The sequence below is a fragment of the Schistocerca gregaria genome, chromosome 1, assembly GCF_023897955.1.
Source record: "Schistocerca gregaria isolate iqSchGreg1 chromosome 1, iqSchGreg1.2, whole genome shotgun sequence".
NCBI classification, from domain to species: domain Eukaryota; kingdom Metazoa; phylum Arthropoda; class Insecta; order Orthoptera; family Acrididae; genus Schistocerca; species Schistocerca gregaria.
In genome coordinates this window covers 867,762,333-867,782,039 of record NC_064920.1, presented here as the reverse complement: position 1 = coordinate 867,782,039, position 19,707 = coordinate 867,762,333, and the positions used below count along the sequence as shown (strand labels likewise).

At 39.5% G+C, this 19,707-nt stretch overlaps 1 protein-coding gene across 1 annotated transcript in view; it reads right to left on the bottom strand.

The window, feature by feature from the left end:
* Nucleotides 1-1,460: 1,460 nt before the first annotated feature.
* Nucleotides 1,461-19,707, bottom strand: part of LOC126278700 (uncharacterized) — a 128,627-nt gene continuing 110,380 nt past the window's right edge. The window contains exons 5-6 of the mRNA XM_049979003.1: nt 6,651-6,819; nt 1,461-1,619 (exon numbers count right to left, since the gene is read on the bottom strand). Of these exons, the coding sequence (XP_049834960.1) occupies nt 1,461-1,619; nt 6,651-6,819 (328 nt within the window). The remainder of the gene's footprint in view (nt 1,620-6,650; nt 6,820-19,707) is intronic.

Below are 19,707 nucleotides of genomic sequence, written 5' to 3'. Positions count from 1 at the left end.
TGCTCCTCACTCACCAGACATGGATGCTATTGATTTTGTCCATGAAACAAATTTTCTGTAATTATACATTCTTTGACCATGCATCACTGCGTCAGTGACTTTCCAGTGGTCAAGACAGGCTCCTAAAGATGTGTATGCAGTGGGGCTTGGCCATGACATGGACACTGTAAGAAGTTGGTATGGACCCTGGATGATTACATTGCTCAGTGACATCACTTTCAATTTTTTATTTACATAACCAATTTGTTGAGAAGAGAATCAGATACCTTAGAACCTGATGGTCTTTAATAAAATAAATAATGTTACAGATAGATGCAATCACTGTGGTGTTTCTAGCAGGATATTTCATGGAATCATGTCATTAAGAAGCTCCATTCTCAGTGTAACCAGCGTTTTATTGCTAATGCAGTGAGTTAAAATGGTCAGTATTTTATATAAAAAAGGCATACCTTCATCACAGATGGTGTTCAGAATAAACTTCTGACTAGCAGTAATAGTACTACGCACACGTAATTAGCTCTCTAGCTAATTGTGAGTGCATGAAACATGCTGTTGGTGGTTCAAATGCAGTAGCTCAAAGTACTTTTCTGCCTATTTGCACCTGAGGATGCTAAGGCAATATTGTGCTAACAGATTTTGGACATCTGCCACTTTTCCAAAATTTTATAGAACAGTCTCTACCTCAGGAAAATTTCAAATAGCTTTTAACAGTGGATCCAACTGGATGATACTTAATCATACTTTTATGTACAGTATAGTACGAGTAATAGAAAAGACGTTTCAGAATGATGATAACACAAATTGTGCTCAGTTTAACAATCCAAATCACATAAACAGCTGAAGTAAATGTTTTGACTTTTCTGACAACAGCTGTTACTTTAATGACATTGGAGTGTTAGGAAAAATAACATTTCTCATGTATTTGAGAAAGTTTTGAGATAAATATGCTAGTAATGTCTTTAAATTAACAGATTTAATGAAGTGAAAGAAAAGATTAACTCATTGAATGTGTTTCTAGTAGCTTACATTTACAATAGAGATGCTTCAGTTTCAGTCATGTCTTAATATTACCTGAGGATCACTTTATTACTAGTGGAAGATCATAAACGTAAATCATGTTAATGCTCTTACACAAATAAAAATGCCAGTATTTTTTTATTTATTTACCTCCATGTCAGTATCAGGAGGCAGAATAATTGGACTTGTTAAATCAGCCGTGGAGATTATTCGTGGAAAAGGATATTTGATAGGAAAAATTTCTTCAACAGATAATTTCTCCATTACAGGTTGTTGTCTTTCTCTGTGGGTCTTTTGAGTCTTTGGTATTCTAATTCTTCTTGAAGAGAATTTCTTGTATGGAATAATATTTAAATTTTTGTGTACAAGCTGCAACACCTTTCAGACAAAAAGAATTATATAATTATTATTATTTTCATTTATTAATTAGAATTATATAATTCTTAATTTTTAAGTGTATGACATTTAACTGATATGACAAGCGCCTTGAGTGGTGGACCTGTAGTTCCAATACTGTCTCTGCCAATGTGGTATGTATTTCTATATATCTGTGTTGGAAATACTGTAGAGAACAATGAAGTGTATATCTTGAAATAACTGTTCTAGAGGAATGAAATTTTATTCAGATGTTATACAAGTTGTGCACTGCATGGTCATTGCCACTGTATTGTCCTATCCCATATATCATCTTGACACTGATTTTATCAATGGAAAATCCAGGATGGAATGTAACAATACAATGAAAAGGATAGTTGCTACTCATCATATAGCGGAGATGCTGAGTCACAGAAAGGCGCAACAAAAAGACTGTTGGAGAGTTAGCTTTCGGCCAACAAGGCATTTGTCGAACATAGTCAACATGCACACACAGGGGTGGTTCCAGTTGCAAGAGACTGTGGTCATGTGATTGTGAGATGCATTTATGTGAGTGTGTGTGTGTGAATGAGTATGTTGCCTATTTTTGACAAAGGCCTTGTTGGCCGAAAGCTAACTCTCCAACAGTCTTTTTATTGTGCCTTTCTGTGACTCAGAAAGGCACAATAGTGAGTAGCAGTTATTCTTTTCATGATATTGTGACACTGATTTAATCATTTAGTACCACTTCCTGTAGCTGCAATGTACTTTGACTGCCATGACAAGTTGATATGACATTCCTCTTGGGAGATATGTTTTTGTAATCATTGAAGGGACGTTGGCAGTAGGGCAGACCAGTACAAATGCCATCCAATCATGTTTTGAAATGTCTAATCAGTGTGTATATGACCCGGGACAACTGGAAGATATGAGAAAAACCTGGGAATTTTTCCATCCGGGAGATAACTGGGAAATACATGGGAATTTTTTAGAATTCAGGGAATTTTTCATTGTTTTAATTTTCAGCTTAATTTTTGTAACTTTGACTGGTAAGGACCAATACTCTAAGAAGGAATGTTACTGTGTCTCATTACTGCAGAATAATACTGTATCAATAAAACACGAATGAGAGAGAGAGAGAGAGAAAAAAAAGGGAAATAAAACTTAAGGTGCAAAGGAAATGCACCACATACAAGAACAAAACACAGTGCTCATACATGCGTCTACCAACAGCAAAATGTGTCAAATGCTTTAGGAAGACTGTGCAATGTTTCATAACAACAAATTGTCTCCGATGAGCATGATGTCACAACTGTTTACATTAGATTTGTTTGAGTGGTTGCAAGCGAGCTTATGTGTGTGTGTGGTTGAGCCACCTATTAGTAGTACCTTCTCCTGCTTCTGGATACAGGAGTGTGGCAGTTAGTTATATAAGTAATAGCAGCCAGATGCTATCTGGAAAAATTTTACTGGTGTGCCTAAGCTGCCAGATCCATGTATGCGCAACAGGCACAGAACTATGGGATGGGGAGAAACCAAGGTATCTTCCTCAGGTGGCAGTTTCGTGGGAGGGAGGGGGGGGGGGGGGGCAAATTCATATTACTGAAGAAAACAGGCCTTGTGGCCGTGTTTCACAAAGTGCCTAGCATCCAGCGCACATTGATCTATTCAGTTTATTGCACATCTTTCTTCTCTTATATTGTAAGCAGCACGGTAGCTGTTCGGTCAGAAGGTTAGCTGCCCTCTGTAATAATAATAATAATAAAAACTGAGTTAATGGCTCAACAACAAACTGAAACAGGTGTCTTGTGATGTCCACCACGAGCAGTTGCAACAAACGAAAACAAACAAAATGAGTTTTAAAAAAATCTATTACTCGTATGATTTTGAACTCATCCCTGTTGGTTTTTGGACATTTTAAAATCAAATTCTAAGTTGATTTCTGAATGAATCGTAAGTTGATTTTTGGTTCTGTGCATAGTGTATTATGTCACACAAAACAGCAAGTTATTAGCTAGTAAGCAGTAAAGACTACAAATTTTCTGAAGAGTTCTCGCTCCGCAGGTTACAAATAATCCCATCCAGTGTTAACTGCAAGATTTTTTTAAAGAGGAGCAGGATGTCAAACCAGCCGACTGGGAACAGGAGAGGCACCACAGGACATTTTAATTTCTACTGGCCTGAATATAGTTTGATGGCACCCATTACAAAATATTACACGTTTGAATTCCACAGAACGAAATACAGTGATGTGCGATGGAAGAATGCTGTGTGAAGAGGCGTGGCACAGCACTTCAGCACACAGACCAAATAACATTTCCTCAAACATATGTTTTATATATCAGACTCTTCAGAAAGACGTGTGCTACAAAATGAAGATATTTTTTAAAAGTCAGTTTTTTAAATTTTTGGCGTCCTGCCTCAAATGCTCGAGGGAGTGGGAGCACCACTATCTAATATTTTCACAGTTCGGAAATATCGTAGATCTGGACCTGATGCACAGAGCAGTCTGAGTTTAAGTGGGTGACGCGTGTTTACCTTAAGTGGTTTTTCTATTTCCTCTTCGTTTATTGTTCTCATGTCAAATGAAAACAAAACAGATTTCTGTGGCCGGGAGCTACCAAGTGAATTAAAATACATTCACATAATTACAGAAGACCAAAATATGTTATTAGTTTCAGATTTTGTTTCCACCTCTCTGACAGTCAAGCAGAACAATGAAGTTATTTTTATGGTTTGTTAAAGAAACTTGACTTTTATTACTCTTTCTGCTGAGGCAGTCAATTTATTTGAAATGAAGTGTTTAATTCCACACTATTGGCTAGTTTCAACTGCTCGCTTCATTTCGAGTTCTTCTAGCACGTATGGCATTATGGCATAATAAAGAACTAAATATGAGATAATATGCTACTGGTACTCCAAGAAAATTTACATCTGAATCTGGACATATAAATGTGCACTTTAAGCTGAATTATGCATTTTATTATGGTTCACAACATTCCCATGCTCTTGGTGTATCCTCTATTGTCTTGTTTCTTTTATAACATAATGTAAGATCTTTTAATGTTTTACACGTATGAATGTATGGGCTTCCTGCATCATCATAGCTGCCCAACTGCTTTGACTCCTTTTATCTGGCACAGCTGCTGAAATGAATCAATTTCTAACAGGTCATGGGAAAATATTCTGATTGGTTGTTTAAAAAGCATTAAATTCAGGTAAAGTAAATTTCCTTTTACACAAGATGAACTCCGTGCATGAATGTCCGATGAATTTCTTAAATCACGGAGGGTTTGGCTCTCATTCAAAAATCAAATCTTTGAGGACAACCATTTAGAATATTTTCAAGCCCAAAAGATCAGACATTTATGTTGTTGTTAAAAATTTTACTGGCACATTTGTGTGATGTATCTTAAAATGTAACACGCGCAGAAAAGATCAACATTATGAGTGAAAGCTTAGCTTCTCTTGCAGCTTATTAATCATAGAGACCAATATTATATGTGAAAGCTATTCGTTTCTTGTAGCAACACTATGTATATTACTTTAAACCATTACTTTTTCCTATTTCAATGTTTGTGCTACTTAACAATGATGTTGCTATTGACTGACTACATCACATGTCCTATGCTCTGAATATCTGCTGTCATCGGCTGCTGAGATCGCTTGACATGAGCTATGACTGGCTTACAAAAGCGCATCGTGAACTCGATTTCAATCCTTCGGAAAGTAACATGCGGTGTTCGGTGCAATTTGAATTTATACTTCCGTAATACGAAAATATGCAGTGTACATGTTGCTCCACATCAGACATCTTTCCAAAACGTGTTTTTTCCCTGAATTTTGTTTTCTAAAGTGCCGGGAAATTCTACGCCGGTGTATAAAACCACAACCATTGAAAGAATTGATAAGTTTTACAGTTCCTAGGAAAAGTATACTGTTACATAACAAGGAAAAAGTATATTTTCATCTGGGAGAAAGTGTATTTTTAACCGGGAAATCTGGGAAAAACTTGGGAATTTGTTTTCCTTGTCCATGTATACACCCTGCTAATGGAGACAAATCTGGTGATCCTGCTGCAAAATGTGATGAGTGATGCCATTGTAGTGTACTAACTTAATTTTATGCTTTAAGAAACAGATAACTTTATTGTAAGTCAAATACACTGAAGTGACAAAAAGTCATGGGTTAGCAATATGCTCATATGCAGATGGTGGCAGTATCACATACACAAGATATGAAAGGGGCGTGCATTGTCAGAGCTGTCATTTGTACTCAGTCGATTCATGTGAAAAGCTTTCTGTCATGATTATGGCCACATGAGAGGAACCATCAGATACTGAATAGGGATTGATAGTTGTAGCTAAACACATGGTACATTCCATTTTGTGAATCATTAGGGAAATCAATATTCCAATACCCACAGTGCCAAGAGTGTGCTAATACCAGATATCAGTCATTATTCTCACCGTGAACAATGTGGTGACCAAGAGTTTACACTTAATGCCTGAGAGCAGTGACATTTGCAACGGCTTATCAGTGCCACCAGACAAGCAGTACTGCATGAAATAACTGCAGAAATCAATGTGGGACAATGATGAAATTATACATTGAGACAGTGTGTCGAAACTTGGTTTAATGGGCTACGGCAGCAGATGACTGACTCTTATACCTTTTCTAATGCCATGATATCACATGCAGCACCTATCCTGGACTCTCAATCATATTAGTTGGGCCCTAAATGACTGGGAAACCATGGCCTGGTCAGATGAGTCCTGATTTTAGTTGGTAAGAACTGATGCAATGGTTTGAGCATGGCACAGACCCTACAAAGCCATGGATCCAAATTGTCAAAAAGGGACTGTGCAAGTTGGTTGTGGCTCCTTAATGGCGTGGACTGTGTTTAAACTTTCACAGTTATGGATGGCTATAGAGGTAGCATGACTCATTGTTTCTGCAAGGGACTTCCATTGACTTGTTGAGTCCTGCCACATTGAGCTACTTGACTATGCTGAGCAAAAGGAGGTCTGACATGATATTAGGAGGTATCCCGTGACTTTTGGTCACCTAAGTTTATAATACAGAAATGTACAGAAGTTGAGAAAATAAATGTTAAACAACTTTTTGCTGTTTTTTTTTTTTTATCTGCAATCACTCTCTATGGGAATTGATTACCTGTTTTGTGTTTTTAGGCCGGGAAGTGTGCTTATGATAATACATCTTTATTAAAAACTATATTATTTTTGCAAATCCTGTATATGTAAAGATTTTGCTGTTACCTCTGAGTCATTTTCATCAGCATATTGGAACATTTTAAGAAGCTTAATAGCATCTTCTGCATATATATTGATCTTTTTTGCTATGACTCTCACACAGTCCATTACATTTTCGAGAGAGAAGGTAATAGCTTCTGCTGCCATAGTGGGAATTTCAGGTGTAACATTGTTTCTGTAAAGTAATAGAGCAATAACCTTATGAATTGGGTTTACATCTTTAAAATAAATTAATACTATGAACTCTCTTTATGTATACCAATTTCAACTATTATTCGAGGCTTATATGTACTAAAGAGCTGATGATAAGAATGAGCAATAGATGAGAAATATACTTAAAACTGACATAAAGCTTAACAAGAACAGTATGATAATTATTACAAGAAAAGTGGATGAATATGGCATATCAGTAAGATACATCTTATTTTACAATTCTGTGTGTTGCCTATAATTCTGCCACAGTTGAATTTCTCAGTTGTAAATGAGTAACTGCACTACTTGTTCTTAATAACTAGCACTATTAACAGTCGTTGGTCACTGTTTTTATTTTTTTGTGAGAATTTATTTGATTACATTTAGCTGCTACAAGCTTGACCATCACCAAGTGGTATAGTGATACTTTATTGTTAACAGAGAATAAGAGTTGAAGTTTCTATGATATGATCATGTTTTGTTACTTTTCTTTTTGGCTTGTTGTTGTTGGGATCCAGAGAACATAATGCATGAATGAGTGAGTGACTGAATGAATGAATGATTGTATAAATGAGTGACTGACTGGTTTTCTGACTAACTGGCTTGTGTATTTGTCACGTCTTGGATTTCTTCCTGTGGTTGCCTCTCTTCTATTACTATGATCGTGGGCAACAGTTTGAATCCATAATTTTTAGCAGAGTGTGTGACTTGCGTGGTGTCAAAAAATTCTGCACCAAGGCTTATCATCCCAAGAGTAATGGGTTGGTCAAGTGTTGACACACCACCCTTCAGGCAGCACTCATGTGTCATTCTATTTCCTGGTCCAAGACTCTCCCCTGGGTCCTACTCAAGATTTGCTTGGTGTTTAAGGAGGACTTATAGGCTTCCTTGACTGACATACTTTTGTGGTGAACCTTTGATGTTGCCCGCTGAATTCCATGAAGTCTCCCAAGCCTCCACCCCTTTCTGACCTCTCCAGTTTGATCGAGAATGTCCATACTCACATTGTTCACATCTGCACTCCATCTCTTCCTGTACACACTGCCCTATGTGTCTCTATTCATAAACCTTAGACTACTGTGACTATGTTATGCTCTGTGATGATACCATGCTGTCCATTCTCCAACAGCCTTACTCATGTCACACAAAGTGCTTTGTTGCTCTGCCCACATGTTCAACATTCTCTAACATAATGAGTCACTAGCTGTCCCCATCAACAGGCTCAAGCCACCTTGGATGCTTAATGATGACCATGAACCCCCCCCCCCCCCCCCCTGCTTCCACTTTTGCCTTGGCATCTGATTGGCTGACAGGCTGGCTACTACCTCCTTGGAATCCTTGTTGTTTGACTTCCCCCGTGCTGCAAATGCATATGATCGATGTGTTTCATGAATACTGAGTGCTGTGGGTACTGTGTATGACTTTCCTCCATCTGACACTGCCACCATGAGCACTCACCTTCAGCTTTCCCCATTGCCTGCCCCCTCCTGTGTTGCACACTTCTACATTGACGTCTCTTCTCTATTAGTCAATGATCTCTCCTTGCTGGTACACTACAGCACTTTCTTCATGCTTAACTCACCTTCCCACATGCTCAATGATTCCCTGCATCACATCATACTCCTGCATGCCTTCAACCTTCCTCAAGATGTGGAAGAAGAAAGAATCACGCATTGATTGATGCCCTCAGGTGGCTTATTATCCATGTACCTCTTGTGACATATGCAGTTGCCATGCCATCCTGTCTCCCATGCTGGCTGCCCTCTGGCATAGCATGAAGACTACACTGTGTTGACCCTACACTGCTTCTTGCCTGCCCACACTATGAGAAAAGTTACAGCTTTACCATCCTCTTGGGCCAGCTACAACATGGCTGGTCAGGCAACCTCGCCACACACGACGTCCAACACCAACCAGCTGCCACATCACCTTGTTGATCTCAACTCCACTACCTCACGTCCTCCCTCATGATCTACACTATCAGAGAGGGGAAGGGGGATGGTTCTGTGGTGAGCACAACATCGAAAATGTAGTTATCATCTTTGAGAAGAACTACTTTCATTGCTGATTTTTATGATCTGCTACTCAGTCTAGTATTAACATCCATTGTGTGCACTCACTTGTGTTGGTGTATGTCATTAATAGTAATAAAGTGCTTCTTTTCTACATCTTATTTTGTTTGGTGATCTCCTCTGTTCAACGATCTGCCTTGGAAGTAGGAATTGCCACAACTCTTATTTATTTATTTAACTCCAATGGACATCTTTCCCAAATGTACAAGGTTATGTGTCAGTAAATATTCAGGTAGAAAATATCAGAATAGCAAAATGCTGAACTGTTAAATTTCAAAATGAGAACAAAAATAATAACAGGAGCAACAACAACAATAATAATTTTCTTCTTCTTCTTAACTCGGATGTTTCTGCTTGTGCAGGTCATTCACAAACTTCTACCAACAAGAGTACCATAACAATTACACAGTGTGTGAATGTACTTCAATCTACCAAGTTGAATTTGACAACAGAATGAGGAAAACTGTTGGCCATGGCAATCAGTAAGAATTTCCCTAAATAATTTGTGAAAACTGTATAAAAAAACAGAAAAATTTCTAAATAAGAAAGCAAACATGAATCCTATTTGTATGAACAATTTTCCTTACTTTTCAATTTATTTGAATGATTTCAAATTGCATAGTCCTTACTGACTACACACCCTCTTCTCTGGGATGCAAATGTGTCCTTCCATGGGACAATTATGAGAGCTAATGTAAAATATTGGTACAAAAAATGAATCGCCTTTGAAAAAACAAAGAAAGGAGTAAATTAAGATGATAGCTGGTGAGACAGATATTTAGTGAAAACCCCACTAAATTATCAGGAGTGCATAAGGATTTATGAACTGAAGTTTTCAATAGGAATATCTGTATTGTCTGAGGAGCTAATCTCAACTCGACATTGTAATTTTATTAAAATTGTTCCATTTATGACTGGAATAATTTGTAATGTACTTATAAAATAATTTAACAAGGAATTGTGTCATTTAAAGTAGCAAATAATCACAAACATGTGACCATGAATCATAATGTGTAGGCTTTCACAGCCGGCGTCTTTGTTAGTTAAAACTTCTGGGGTGAGAGGCCATGGTCAGTCTATAAAACTTCTTCTTCCTGACACATCATTGTCAACTGTAGGGAACATCTTCCAAAGTGAGTCACTGACTGGTTGGTAGATTGTGGAGGTCCCGTTTATATAGAGCACTTGGAGCAATCTGTAATATTGTGAATAAATGCAAGATGAACTAAATCATTTGCGAATGGCTTTTAAGAAAAATGGATAAGATGACAATGAGATAGATCGAACAGGTCACCCCAGATGAAAAGTGTCTGACAACATTCAGCAACAACAACTGTCACCTGGAAAAGTTTTTCTTCCATTTATTCACAATATTATGGGTTGTATTGGGAAAGTTCTGGCCAAGTTTCAAATTGAAACAATCTTTAGACCCACCAAGAAGGTTAGTGAGTGTTTAAGATCAGCAAAAGACACACGACACCCCTTAGAAACTCATGGGGTGTGTACAATTCTGTGTAGCTGTGAGAGGGTTTATACTGGAACAACGAAAAGAAGTGTCAATACCTGCTTAACCAAAAAGGGGCAGTTGACGTGGGCACACCAACAAATCAGCTGTAGCAGAACATGTTTTTAATGATGGTGATCATGAAATAGAATTTATTGAGATGAGTGTGCTAGCTAGGGCATCACATTATTATGCACATGTGTATAGGGAAGCTATAGAGATTTAGAAACACCATAACAATTCTAATAGAAAAGAGGAAGGCTTAAAGATAGACAAGATAGGGTGGTCAACTTTGCACCAACAATGTGACAATCAATTACCTTCAGTCAAGAATAATGACAACTTACAGTTGGCCCCATGTGACGTTTGGTGGTGCCCTCTATGTGCTCTATATAAGCACGACCTTTGTGGCCTGCCAGCCAGTAATTGACTCACCTCAGAAGATGTTGCCCACAGTTGGCAGTCGTCATCAGGAAGAAGAAGTTTTGCAGATTGACCAGAAGAAGTTTTACATAATGATCTGAAGTTTTACAGATTGACCATTGCCTCTCAGCCCAGAAGTTATAACTGATGTGACCATGAAGTTAGGATGTTTATAAATGTTTTACTAAAACTAATGTACACTGAAACCGAGGCCAATGTTGACTACACAAGCTGTTTAGAGACAGTTGTCAATGTTGAAAACAAACTAATTTGCCTTAAAATGATACATAAGAAGTGAAACTGTCTTCATAGCTATGAAAAGTAATTTTCCCCATCAAAGAGTTTGTAGATCAGCATAGTATAAGAGACAATTATGATAAGTAATCACTCAATCCAGATACTCTGTACAACATTTTTATTGGCAACACAAACATACACTGAAAAACAACTGAACACAACGAAGTCATGAGACCAACGGCTGATTAAAGAGTTTCCTACATGGGATCCAAGAGCTAGCACTCCTGAAAGAAAGGATATGGCAGAGACTTGGCTTAGCCACAGCCTGGGGGATGTTTCTAGAATGAAATTTCCACTCTACACCAGAGTGTGTGCTGATATGAAACTTCCTGGCAGATTAAAACTGTGTGCTGGACCGAGACTCTAACTCGGGACCTATGCATTTCGCAGGCAAGTGCTCTACCAACTGAGCTACCCAAGCACAACTCACACCCTGTCCTCACAACTTTACTTCTGCCACTCTTGGTTCATCCCTATGAAATCCCCAAACCACCTTCCCTACCCTCTGGCTCCTACCCTTGCAAACCGCCCCTGGTGCAAAACCTGTCCTATGCACCCTCCCACCACCACCTACTCCAGTCCTGTAGCCTGGAAGGTGTACACGATCAAAGGCAGAGCCACGTGTGAAAGCACCCACGTGATTTACCAACTGACCTGCCTACACTGTGATGCTTTCTATGTGGGAATGACCATCATCAAACTGTCCATTCGCATGAATGGACACAGGCAGACAGAGTTTATTGGTAATGAGGATCACCCTGTGGCTAAAGATGCCTTGGTGCACGGCCAGCACATCTTGGCACAGTGTTACATCGTCCGAGTTATCTGGATACTTCCCACCAACACCAACCTATCCGAACTCCGGAGATGGGAACTTGCCCTTCAAAATATCCTCTCTTCTCGTTATCCACCAGGCCTCAATCTCCGCTAATTTCAAGTTGCCGCCATACCTCACCTGTCATTCAACATCATCTTTGCCTCCACACTTCCACCTTGACTTACATCTCTGCCCATACTCTTTGCCTTTAAATATGTCTGCTTGTGTCTGTGTATGTATGGATGGATATGTGTGTGTGTGTGTGTGTGTGTGTGTGCACGAGTATATACCTATCCTTTTTTTCCCCTAAGGTAAGTCTTTCCGCTCCCGGGATTGGAATGACTCCTTACGCTCTCCCTTAAAACCCACATCCTTTCGTCTTTCCCTCTCCTTCCCTCCTTCCTGAAGAGGCAATCGTTGGTTGCGAAAGCTTGAAATTCTGTGTGTGTGTTTGTGTGTTTTATTCATTGTGCCTATCTACCGGCGCTTTCCCGCTTGGTAAGTCTTGGAATCTTTGTTTTTAATATATAGACCATAGTCTAGGTTGGATAACAAGGCATCAATGCATGAAAAATAACCTGCCACAACATTCTCTACAACTTTGAGGTGTTGGGCGTAGCTGGTAGACTAGGCAACATAGTCTAAATGGCAAAACTGTCAGGGGAAGGTGCCTTTGGTTGTGTTTTGAACAGAGTCACTGAGTGGGTGATGATTGCTATGGATAATCTGGTGGTCTCCTTCTACATCCTGTCTAAAGTAGTGTACTGCTCTGTAAAGTGCGAAGAATCCCTGTCATAAGCAGACTCTTGGTTTCGGATGACATGAGCTCCCAAGAAGAGAAAAAGACAGGCTGCTGCATGCCCCCACCATCTCTGATGATGGTGTCAGTCACATCTACTGTTATGAGGAACTGTGCATCAGGGAGTGGGTGCACCAAGGTGATGGCCTGACTAAAGCTGTCCATAATGCCTTCAAAAGCAGACTGTACATTATTCATCTAATGAGTTTGCATTTGATGATGGTATTGTTACCAGTGAGAACCTGTGTTAGGGGTGCTTAGAGGGAGGTTGTCTGTGGAAGTAGTCCTCTGCAGAAGTTTATCATGTCTAAGAACCATCATAATTCTTGATTAACTTGACAGTCTCTACATGTTATGGTGTCAGACAGATGGCCAGTGCATTGTCTGAACATGTACAAAGTAGAGACACTTTGACTGTCAAAATTTTAACAGTAAATTGTTGAGGTGTTCATAAAGATGTTACCAAATTTACTACCCCCCCCCCCCCCCCCCCCCCCATGAAATTTCTGGGACTCAAATTAGCTGACTTAAAATGAAACAGAATGCTATGAAATATTTAGTGAGTCATGGAGCATATGTTGGAATAACAGATTAGATGCCAAGATGGGCAGGAGGGGTGAAGTTGGTGTGACAGTGAAGTTATCTGGATCATTATTACAGATCCTGGTGAAATCAAGTTAATTGTTGGATATTTTCACCAAGCACCTGATTTCACTATGGCAGTTTTAGAGTCACTTCAAGGAAAGTCTGTGGTCAGCAAGCAGAAATACCCAGACTGTGAAATGTTAATTGGAGTTGACTTTAACTTATTGAGTATAGACTTGGATACCTATGGGTTCACTGCAGGTGGCATGGACAGACAGTCATGTGAAGTATTTCTGCCCACTGAAAACTGCCTTGATCAACCAGTTAGACAACTCACATGCAATGGAAATGTTGTAGACCTTGTAACTACAAACAGGCCTCAACTTATCAACATAGTTGGTATAAGGAAAAGGATCAGCGATGATGATATTGTCATAGCAACAATGGTTACTTAAGTCGATGAACCTGTCAAGAAGTCCAGGGGAGTGTTTATTCTAGAAAAAGCAGATAATCAGTTGTTAGCATCCCACTCAGACAATGAATGGACATCATTTAATTTCAGTATAGTGGCATTATGGGCAAAGTTTAAACTAATTGTATATTGTACTCTGATGATGTATGTGCCAAGGAACTGGATTAAGGATGGAAAAGACCCTCTGTAGCTTAGTAATTAAACTCCAAAAATGCTGAGAAAATATTGATTGTTGCATCTTGGTTTGACTGTGGAAGTTAGTAGAAATCTGTGTGCCCATAAGAAATGCACAAAGCATACAACAACTTCCACAATCATACCTTAGGGAAGATCTTGCTGAGAACATGAGAAAATTCTGGTCATATTTGAAATCACTAAGCAGATTGAAGGCTTCTATACAATCATTCATCAACCAGGCTGGGATGGCAATAGAAGAGAGCAAAAGAAAAGCTGAAATTTTTAATTTCATGTTTACGAAATCATTCACACAGGAGGATTGTACAAACTTACCATCATTTGACTGTCATTCAGATTCGCTTGTGGAGATCATAGAAATTGGCAACTATGGTATAGAGAAGTAACTAAAAGATTTAAAAACAAATAAGTCACAAGGTCCAGATGTAATTCCCGTTCAGCTTTACAGAGAGTACCCTACAGTATTGGCTTCTTACTTAACCTGAATCTATCATGAACTACTCACCCAACAAAAAGCCCCATAATGACTGGAAAAAGGTACAGAAGACTCCCATATATAAGGAAGGTAAAAAGAATTGACTTTCATAATTACAGACCAACCTCCTTAACATTGGTTTGCTGCTGGATTCTTAGACCACCCACCTTGACATTGGTTTGCTGCAGGATTCCTAAACAGGTTCAGATTTTGAATATAACAAATTTCCTTGAGATAGAAAAGATTCTGTCCACAAATCCACAAGGATTTAGAAAGCTTTGCTTGTGTGAAACTCAGCTTGTCTTTTCTCACACTATATCCTACAAGCCACAGTCAGACTCCACATTTCCAGATTTCCAGAAAGTGTTTGACATGGTGCCCCATTGCAGACTGCTGAAGAAGGTCTTAGCTTGTGCTATAGGTCTTCAGATGTCTGAATGGCTCGAAGACATTTCAAGTAACAGAATTCAGAATGTTGTCTATGATGGTGAATGTTCCTCAGAGACAGGGATATCATCAGGAGTACCCCAGGGAAGAGTGATAGGACTGCTTTTATTCTCTATATATATAAGTGACTTGATGGACAAGGAGAGCAGCAATTTATGGCTGGTTGCTAATGATATTGTGGTGTACAGGTAGGTGTCATTGTTAAGTGACTATAGGACTGTACAAGATGACAGACAAAATTTCTAGTTGGTGTGATGAATGTAGAAAAATGTGAGTTAATGTGGAAGATTAAGGAAAACATTCATGTATTGTTTGAATACAGCATTAGTAGGGTGCAGCATGACCCAATCATATTCATTATATATCTAGACATAACACTGCAAAGTGATATGAAATGAGCATATAAGATTGGTTGTAGGGAAAGTGAATATTTCACTTTATTTTATTGGGAGAGTCTGAAAAAGCATAGCTCTTCCATAAAGGAGACGGAATATGGAATGCTAGTATGGCCCACTCTTGAGTAGTGTTTGAGTGTTCTGGATCACCACCAGGTTAGATTAAAAGATGACACTGAAACTATTCAGGGGCATGCTGCTAGATTCTTTACTGGTAGAAACTATTAAAGAGACTCTCTGGGAACTCAAACGGGAATCCCTGAAGCAAAGACAACACTTTATTCATAAGGCACTATTGAGGAAATTTAGAGCTATGGCATTTGAACCCTATGGCAGAACAATTCTGCCACCACCAATGTGCATTTCACCTAAGGTTCACAAAGGTAAGGCATGTGAAATTTGTGCTCATATGGAGTCTATTAGAGAGTTGTTTTCCCCTTTCTTGAGAGTGAAACAGGAAAGGAAATGACTAGTAGTGGTATAGGGCACCCTCCATAATGCATTGTACTATGGTTTGCAGAGTATTTGTGTAGCTGCAGGATTGGAAAATGTCTGAGGAAGACAACTTCTTTGAGTCGAAGTTGACTGTTGTCTTAATTGATAATGATATCAGTACGAGAAAGTGTGTTGGAAACTTGTTTGAGATGGTTAAAATGTCATCAAGATAGGCATAAGAAAATGGGAATTTGAACAGTAAACCATCCATGAAGTGTTGCGACATCTGTGCTGCATTCTTAAGTCCATACATCATGAACATAAATATGAACAGACCAAAGGGCATGGTTATGGCCATTTTATGCATGTAATTAGGACACATGAGTGTTACTGACAATGACAGTGAAAACAGAAGTGTTCACTTACTAATGGTTAGGTTAGGTTAGTGTTTTTTAACGTCCCGTCGACAACGAGGTCATTAGAGACGGAGCGCAAGCTCGGGTTAGGGAAGGATGGAGAAGGAAATCGGCCATGCCCTTTCAAAGGAACCATCCTGGCATTTGCCTGAAATGATTTAGGGAAATCACGGAAAAGCTGAATCAGGATGGCTGGAGACGGGATTGAACCATCATCCTCCCGAATGCGAGTCACTTAATAATGAGTGGAGTCCTTAAGCTTTGGTGTTGGATAACTGTCCATAATTTTCTGATCATTGAGGATTCTGTAATCACTGCACAACTTGAGAGATCTGTTCTTTTTGGGGCCAATTTTATGGGAGAATCACAAGAACTGTCAAGAGGAGCGAACTATCCCTGCTTGTAGGAGCTCATCCTTTGCCACTTTGGCAGCCCTAAGTGGATGTGGTGCTAGTCAATGTATTCTGCAGTGCACCAGGGGATCAGGGGTGGGGATGAGTTTGTGGACTGTTCCATTTGTAATGGCACATCGTGTGAATTGCTCTGGCAGAAGGGAGCATGAAGATTCAGTAGAGGGTGGCAAGCAAAGGGTGTGATACTGACATCTGTAGGGGTATCTGGAAGCAGTGCAGTAGGTATCTCTATGCATGGCTGTAGAGATGTTGGAAAGGTGATAGTGACAGGTGTTGGTAATCAACATAAGTGGTCAAGGTGTTGCCGAGTTACATGGAGCTTCTGCTTAACATCTTAAATTCTGTGTTTGATGAAGTCATTATCATGTCTCAAGTGAAAGTTCATTTCATGCATGTTAGAGTACAGTTGTTGAACATGCTGAATATAGTCCATGGTATGGAAGTACTTCTGAAGGACCTGGTGAAAATATGATGTATCCACAGACAGTGTCTGCAGTGAAGCAAGCTCTGGCTTTGCGAGTCAACATGCCATTAGTCAGGACTGGAACCAAGTGGAAGTGCCAGAGACAACTACACAGAAAACTGGTTCTGCCAGATCCATGATGATAGATGTCCAAGTGAATTTTTCATTGAGGCCAAGGTCTAGTGTGCAGATGTGTGAGCTGTCAACTTGGATTACGGAATTATTTGCTGCACAGAGTTGGACAAATGTGTGAGATGGTATTTAACCTGTCAAGGAGGATGGAAAAGTGCTGATCTCTGAGACTGTATTGACCAGATACAATTAAAAAAAAAAAAAAAAAAAAAAAAAAAAAAAAAAAAAAAAAAAAAAAAAAAAAAAAAATTATTCTGTTATCTGGGAGGCAGTGGGGCAGATGTGGTCTGTTATTATTGTCATGTGTATTGAGGTGACTTAAAAATTTTGCACAGTCTGGCACATCCCTGGGAACCCATGGAAATAGTTTGGTAAATATCTGAGAGGACAGCAATTGCAGGTGCAAACACCTTAATCAACTGCGCCTGCACAGGTTTCCCATTCACATTGCCCTTCCAATGGCTCATACTTATTTATTTATATTTATTTATGACTATCTCATGCAAACCTACTTCCTAGTGACATCAGCACCCTCTCACCAGCTTGAGCACTGAATAATCTCTCACCATCATTTTTCCAATTATGTGCCATGAACAGAACTATCACTGATGTTGTTGGCAGTGCCTCAATCGCTTTGGGCTTGGAGTAGAGAGTCAGATGCACTGGACCTTCCTCATGACTGAGATGGTCAAGTCGATCCTAGGAGCAGACTTCCTGCATCATTATCAATTGCTTTCTCACCTTGCCTGCAGTTTGTTGCTATGCGGTTATGGTCAGCAGCCAATCATTGGAGTTATTAGCAAAAATCTCCCCAAATATTCCTTTCCACTGACCACCTTTTCATCACACAGAGATACATCAATAGACCTCCTCCTAACGTGCTCAATGCTCTTTAGTGAACTTCACTCTCTGATGTCCAACTATCCTTCAGTATGCACCAGAAATGACATTATGAGACACAAGAACATGAACCTTTGGCAGTGTGTTGCTGAAACTGCAGCACCACTTCACATTGCCAAACAAAACCTTGCTGTCCTACAACATTAGCAACAGCCATGCCATATATCTGCCTCTTTGGAGAACGCCAATAGAGTTCCAGAACCTACCTGCAAGGAATGTGAAGAACAGGTTAGTAAAGTGCTGTGTCCAATTTCAGTGCTTGTTTCTGGCAACTCCCCCCCCCCCCCCCCCCCAAAAAAAAAGAGCCACACAAAGAAATGCCATGTGTCTTCATCCATAAGGACCTGTCCATCTGCCTGCATGTGATGCCATGCATTGATGCTGCAAGACCGGTCTTTCACCACTGTATACACGCCCTCATAAATTACTCATACCATGAACACATTTGACATCATGACTAGGGACAAATGATTGACAGTGTCTGTTAATAGATTGAAGGCAGTTTGGACCATAGCAGAATGGTCTCTGCACCTGACCAACCATTTTCTACCCCTTTCACACTGGATCTCAACCTCTCCGATTATCTCCTCAAAGGTATATTTGTGAGATTGTTGATGAGAACCTGGCCATCTTCATGCAGCACAAAGACAGGAGGTCAGGGACCAGCATGATCTCGCACAATTACCACCACACCTCACCTTAACCAGCTGACATGGACATGGCAGAACTGATGTCCCAACTCACTGCCCAGGGCTTCCTCATCATAACCACCCCACTTTATGCCATGGCTGACCCTGCTACAGCCAGCAATAGAACTACACTGTTGGCCACCCTTGACACTCACCTACAAGGCTGGTACCAATGAGAGCCCACTGGTACTGACTATATCCCATTATGGGTGCACCATCCAGCCTCTTGCCCTCCTTAGAGATATCACTGACATCACTGCAGCTGTTGCTCCACCACCGATCAACAATGTCAGCTCTCTTCCTTGAAGCACTTCCCATTTTACTGTGCTCCACACTATGGGGAGGGACTCTGTGGTGATATAGCAACTATACGTTACCTCGGACTGACAAAGTAAACATCACTTCCCTGTGCAGTAGAGTGAACAATAATATCTGTAGGGGTTTAGTATGTGTTGAACCTCTGACCAGTGTAGACCATGATGTAATTCTGTCAGCAAATAAAATAACAATTCGTCTACCACACTCCATGTACCATTTATTACATATGCACTCCCACTGGTACATTTCCTACAAGTCATTATTTTAATGACTCTTTTCTGCACTTTCAGTTAGCTGATAATTGCTTTTGGATTTTCCTGAAATGTGAGTCCATATTTAAAGTGAGAATGAAAGTAGGCATAATATATACTCATTACTGTTTCCTCACTACAGGAGGATATTAGTGGAGAAAGAAAGTAACAGCTTTAGTTTAATTTTGCATTCATATATTATATGCTTGTTCCACTTTAAACTATTCACCAGCACATTCATAAAACTTTGGTTTATGTACTGTTATCAACTGGTTGAGATTAGATTAAATACAGTTTTCGTTCCATACTTCCAAAAATGAGATGATTCTTGTAGGTGTGGAACATGTCAGAAAGTATAACATAAGGAACATTG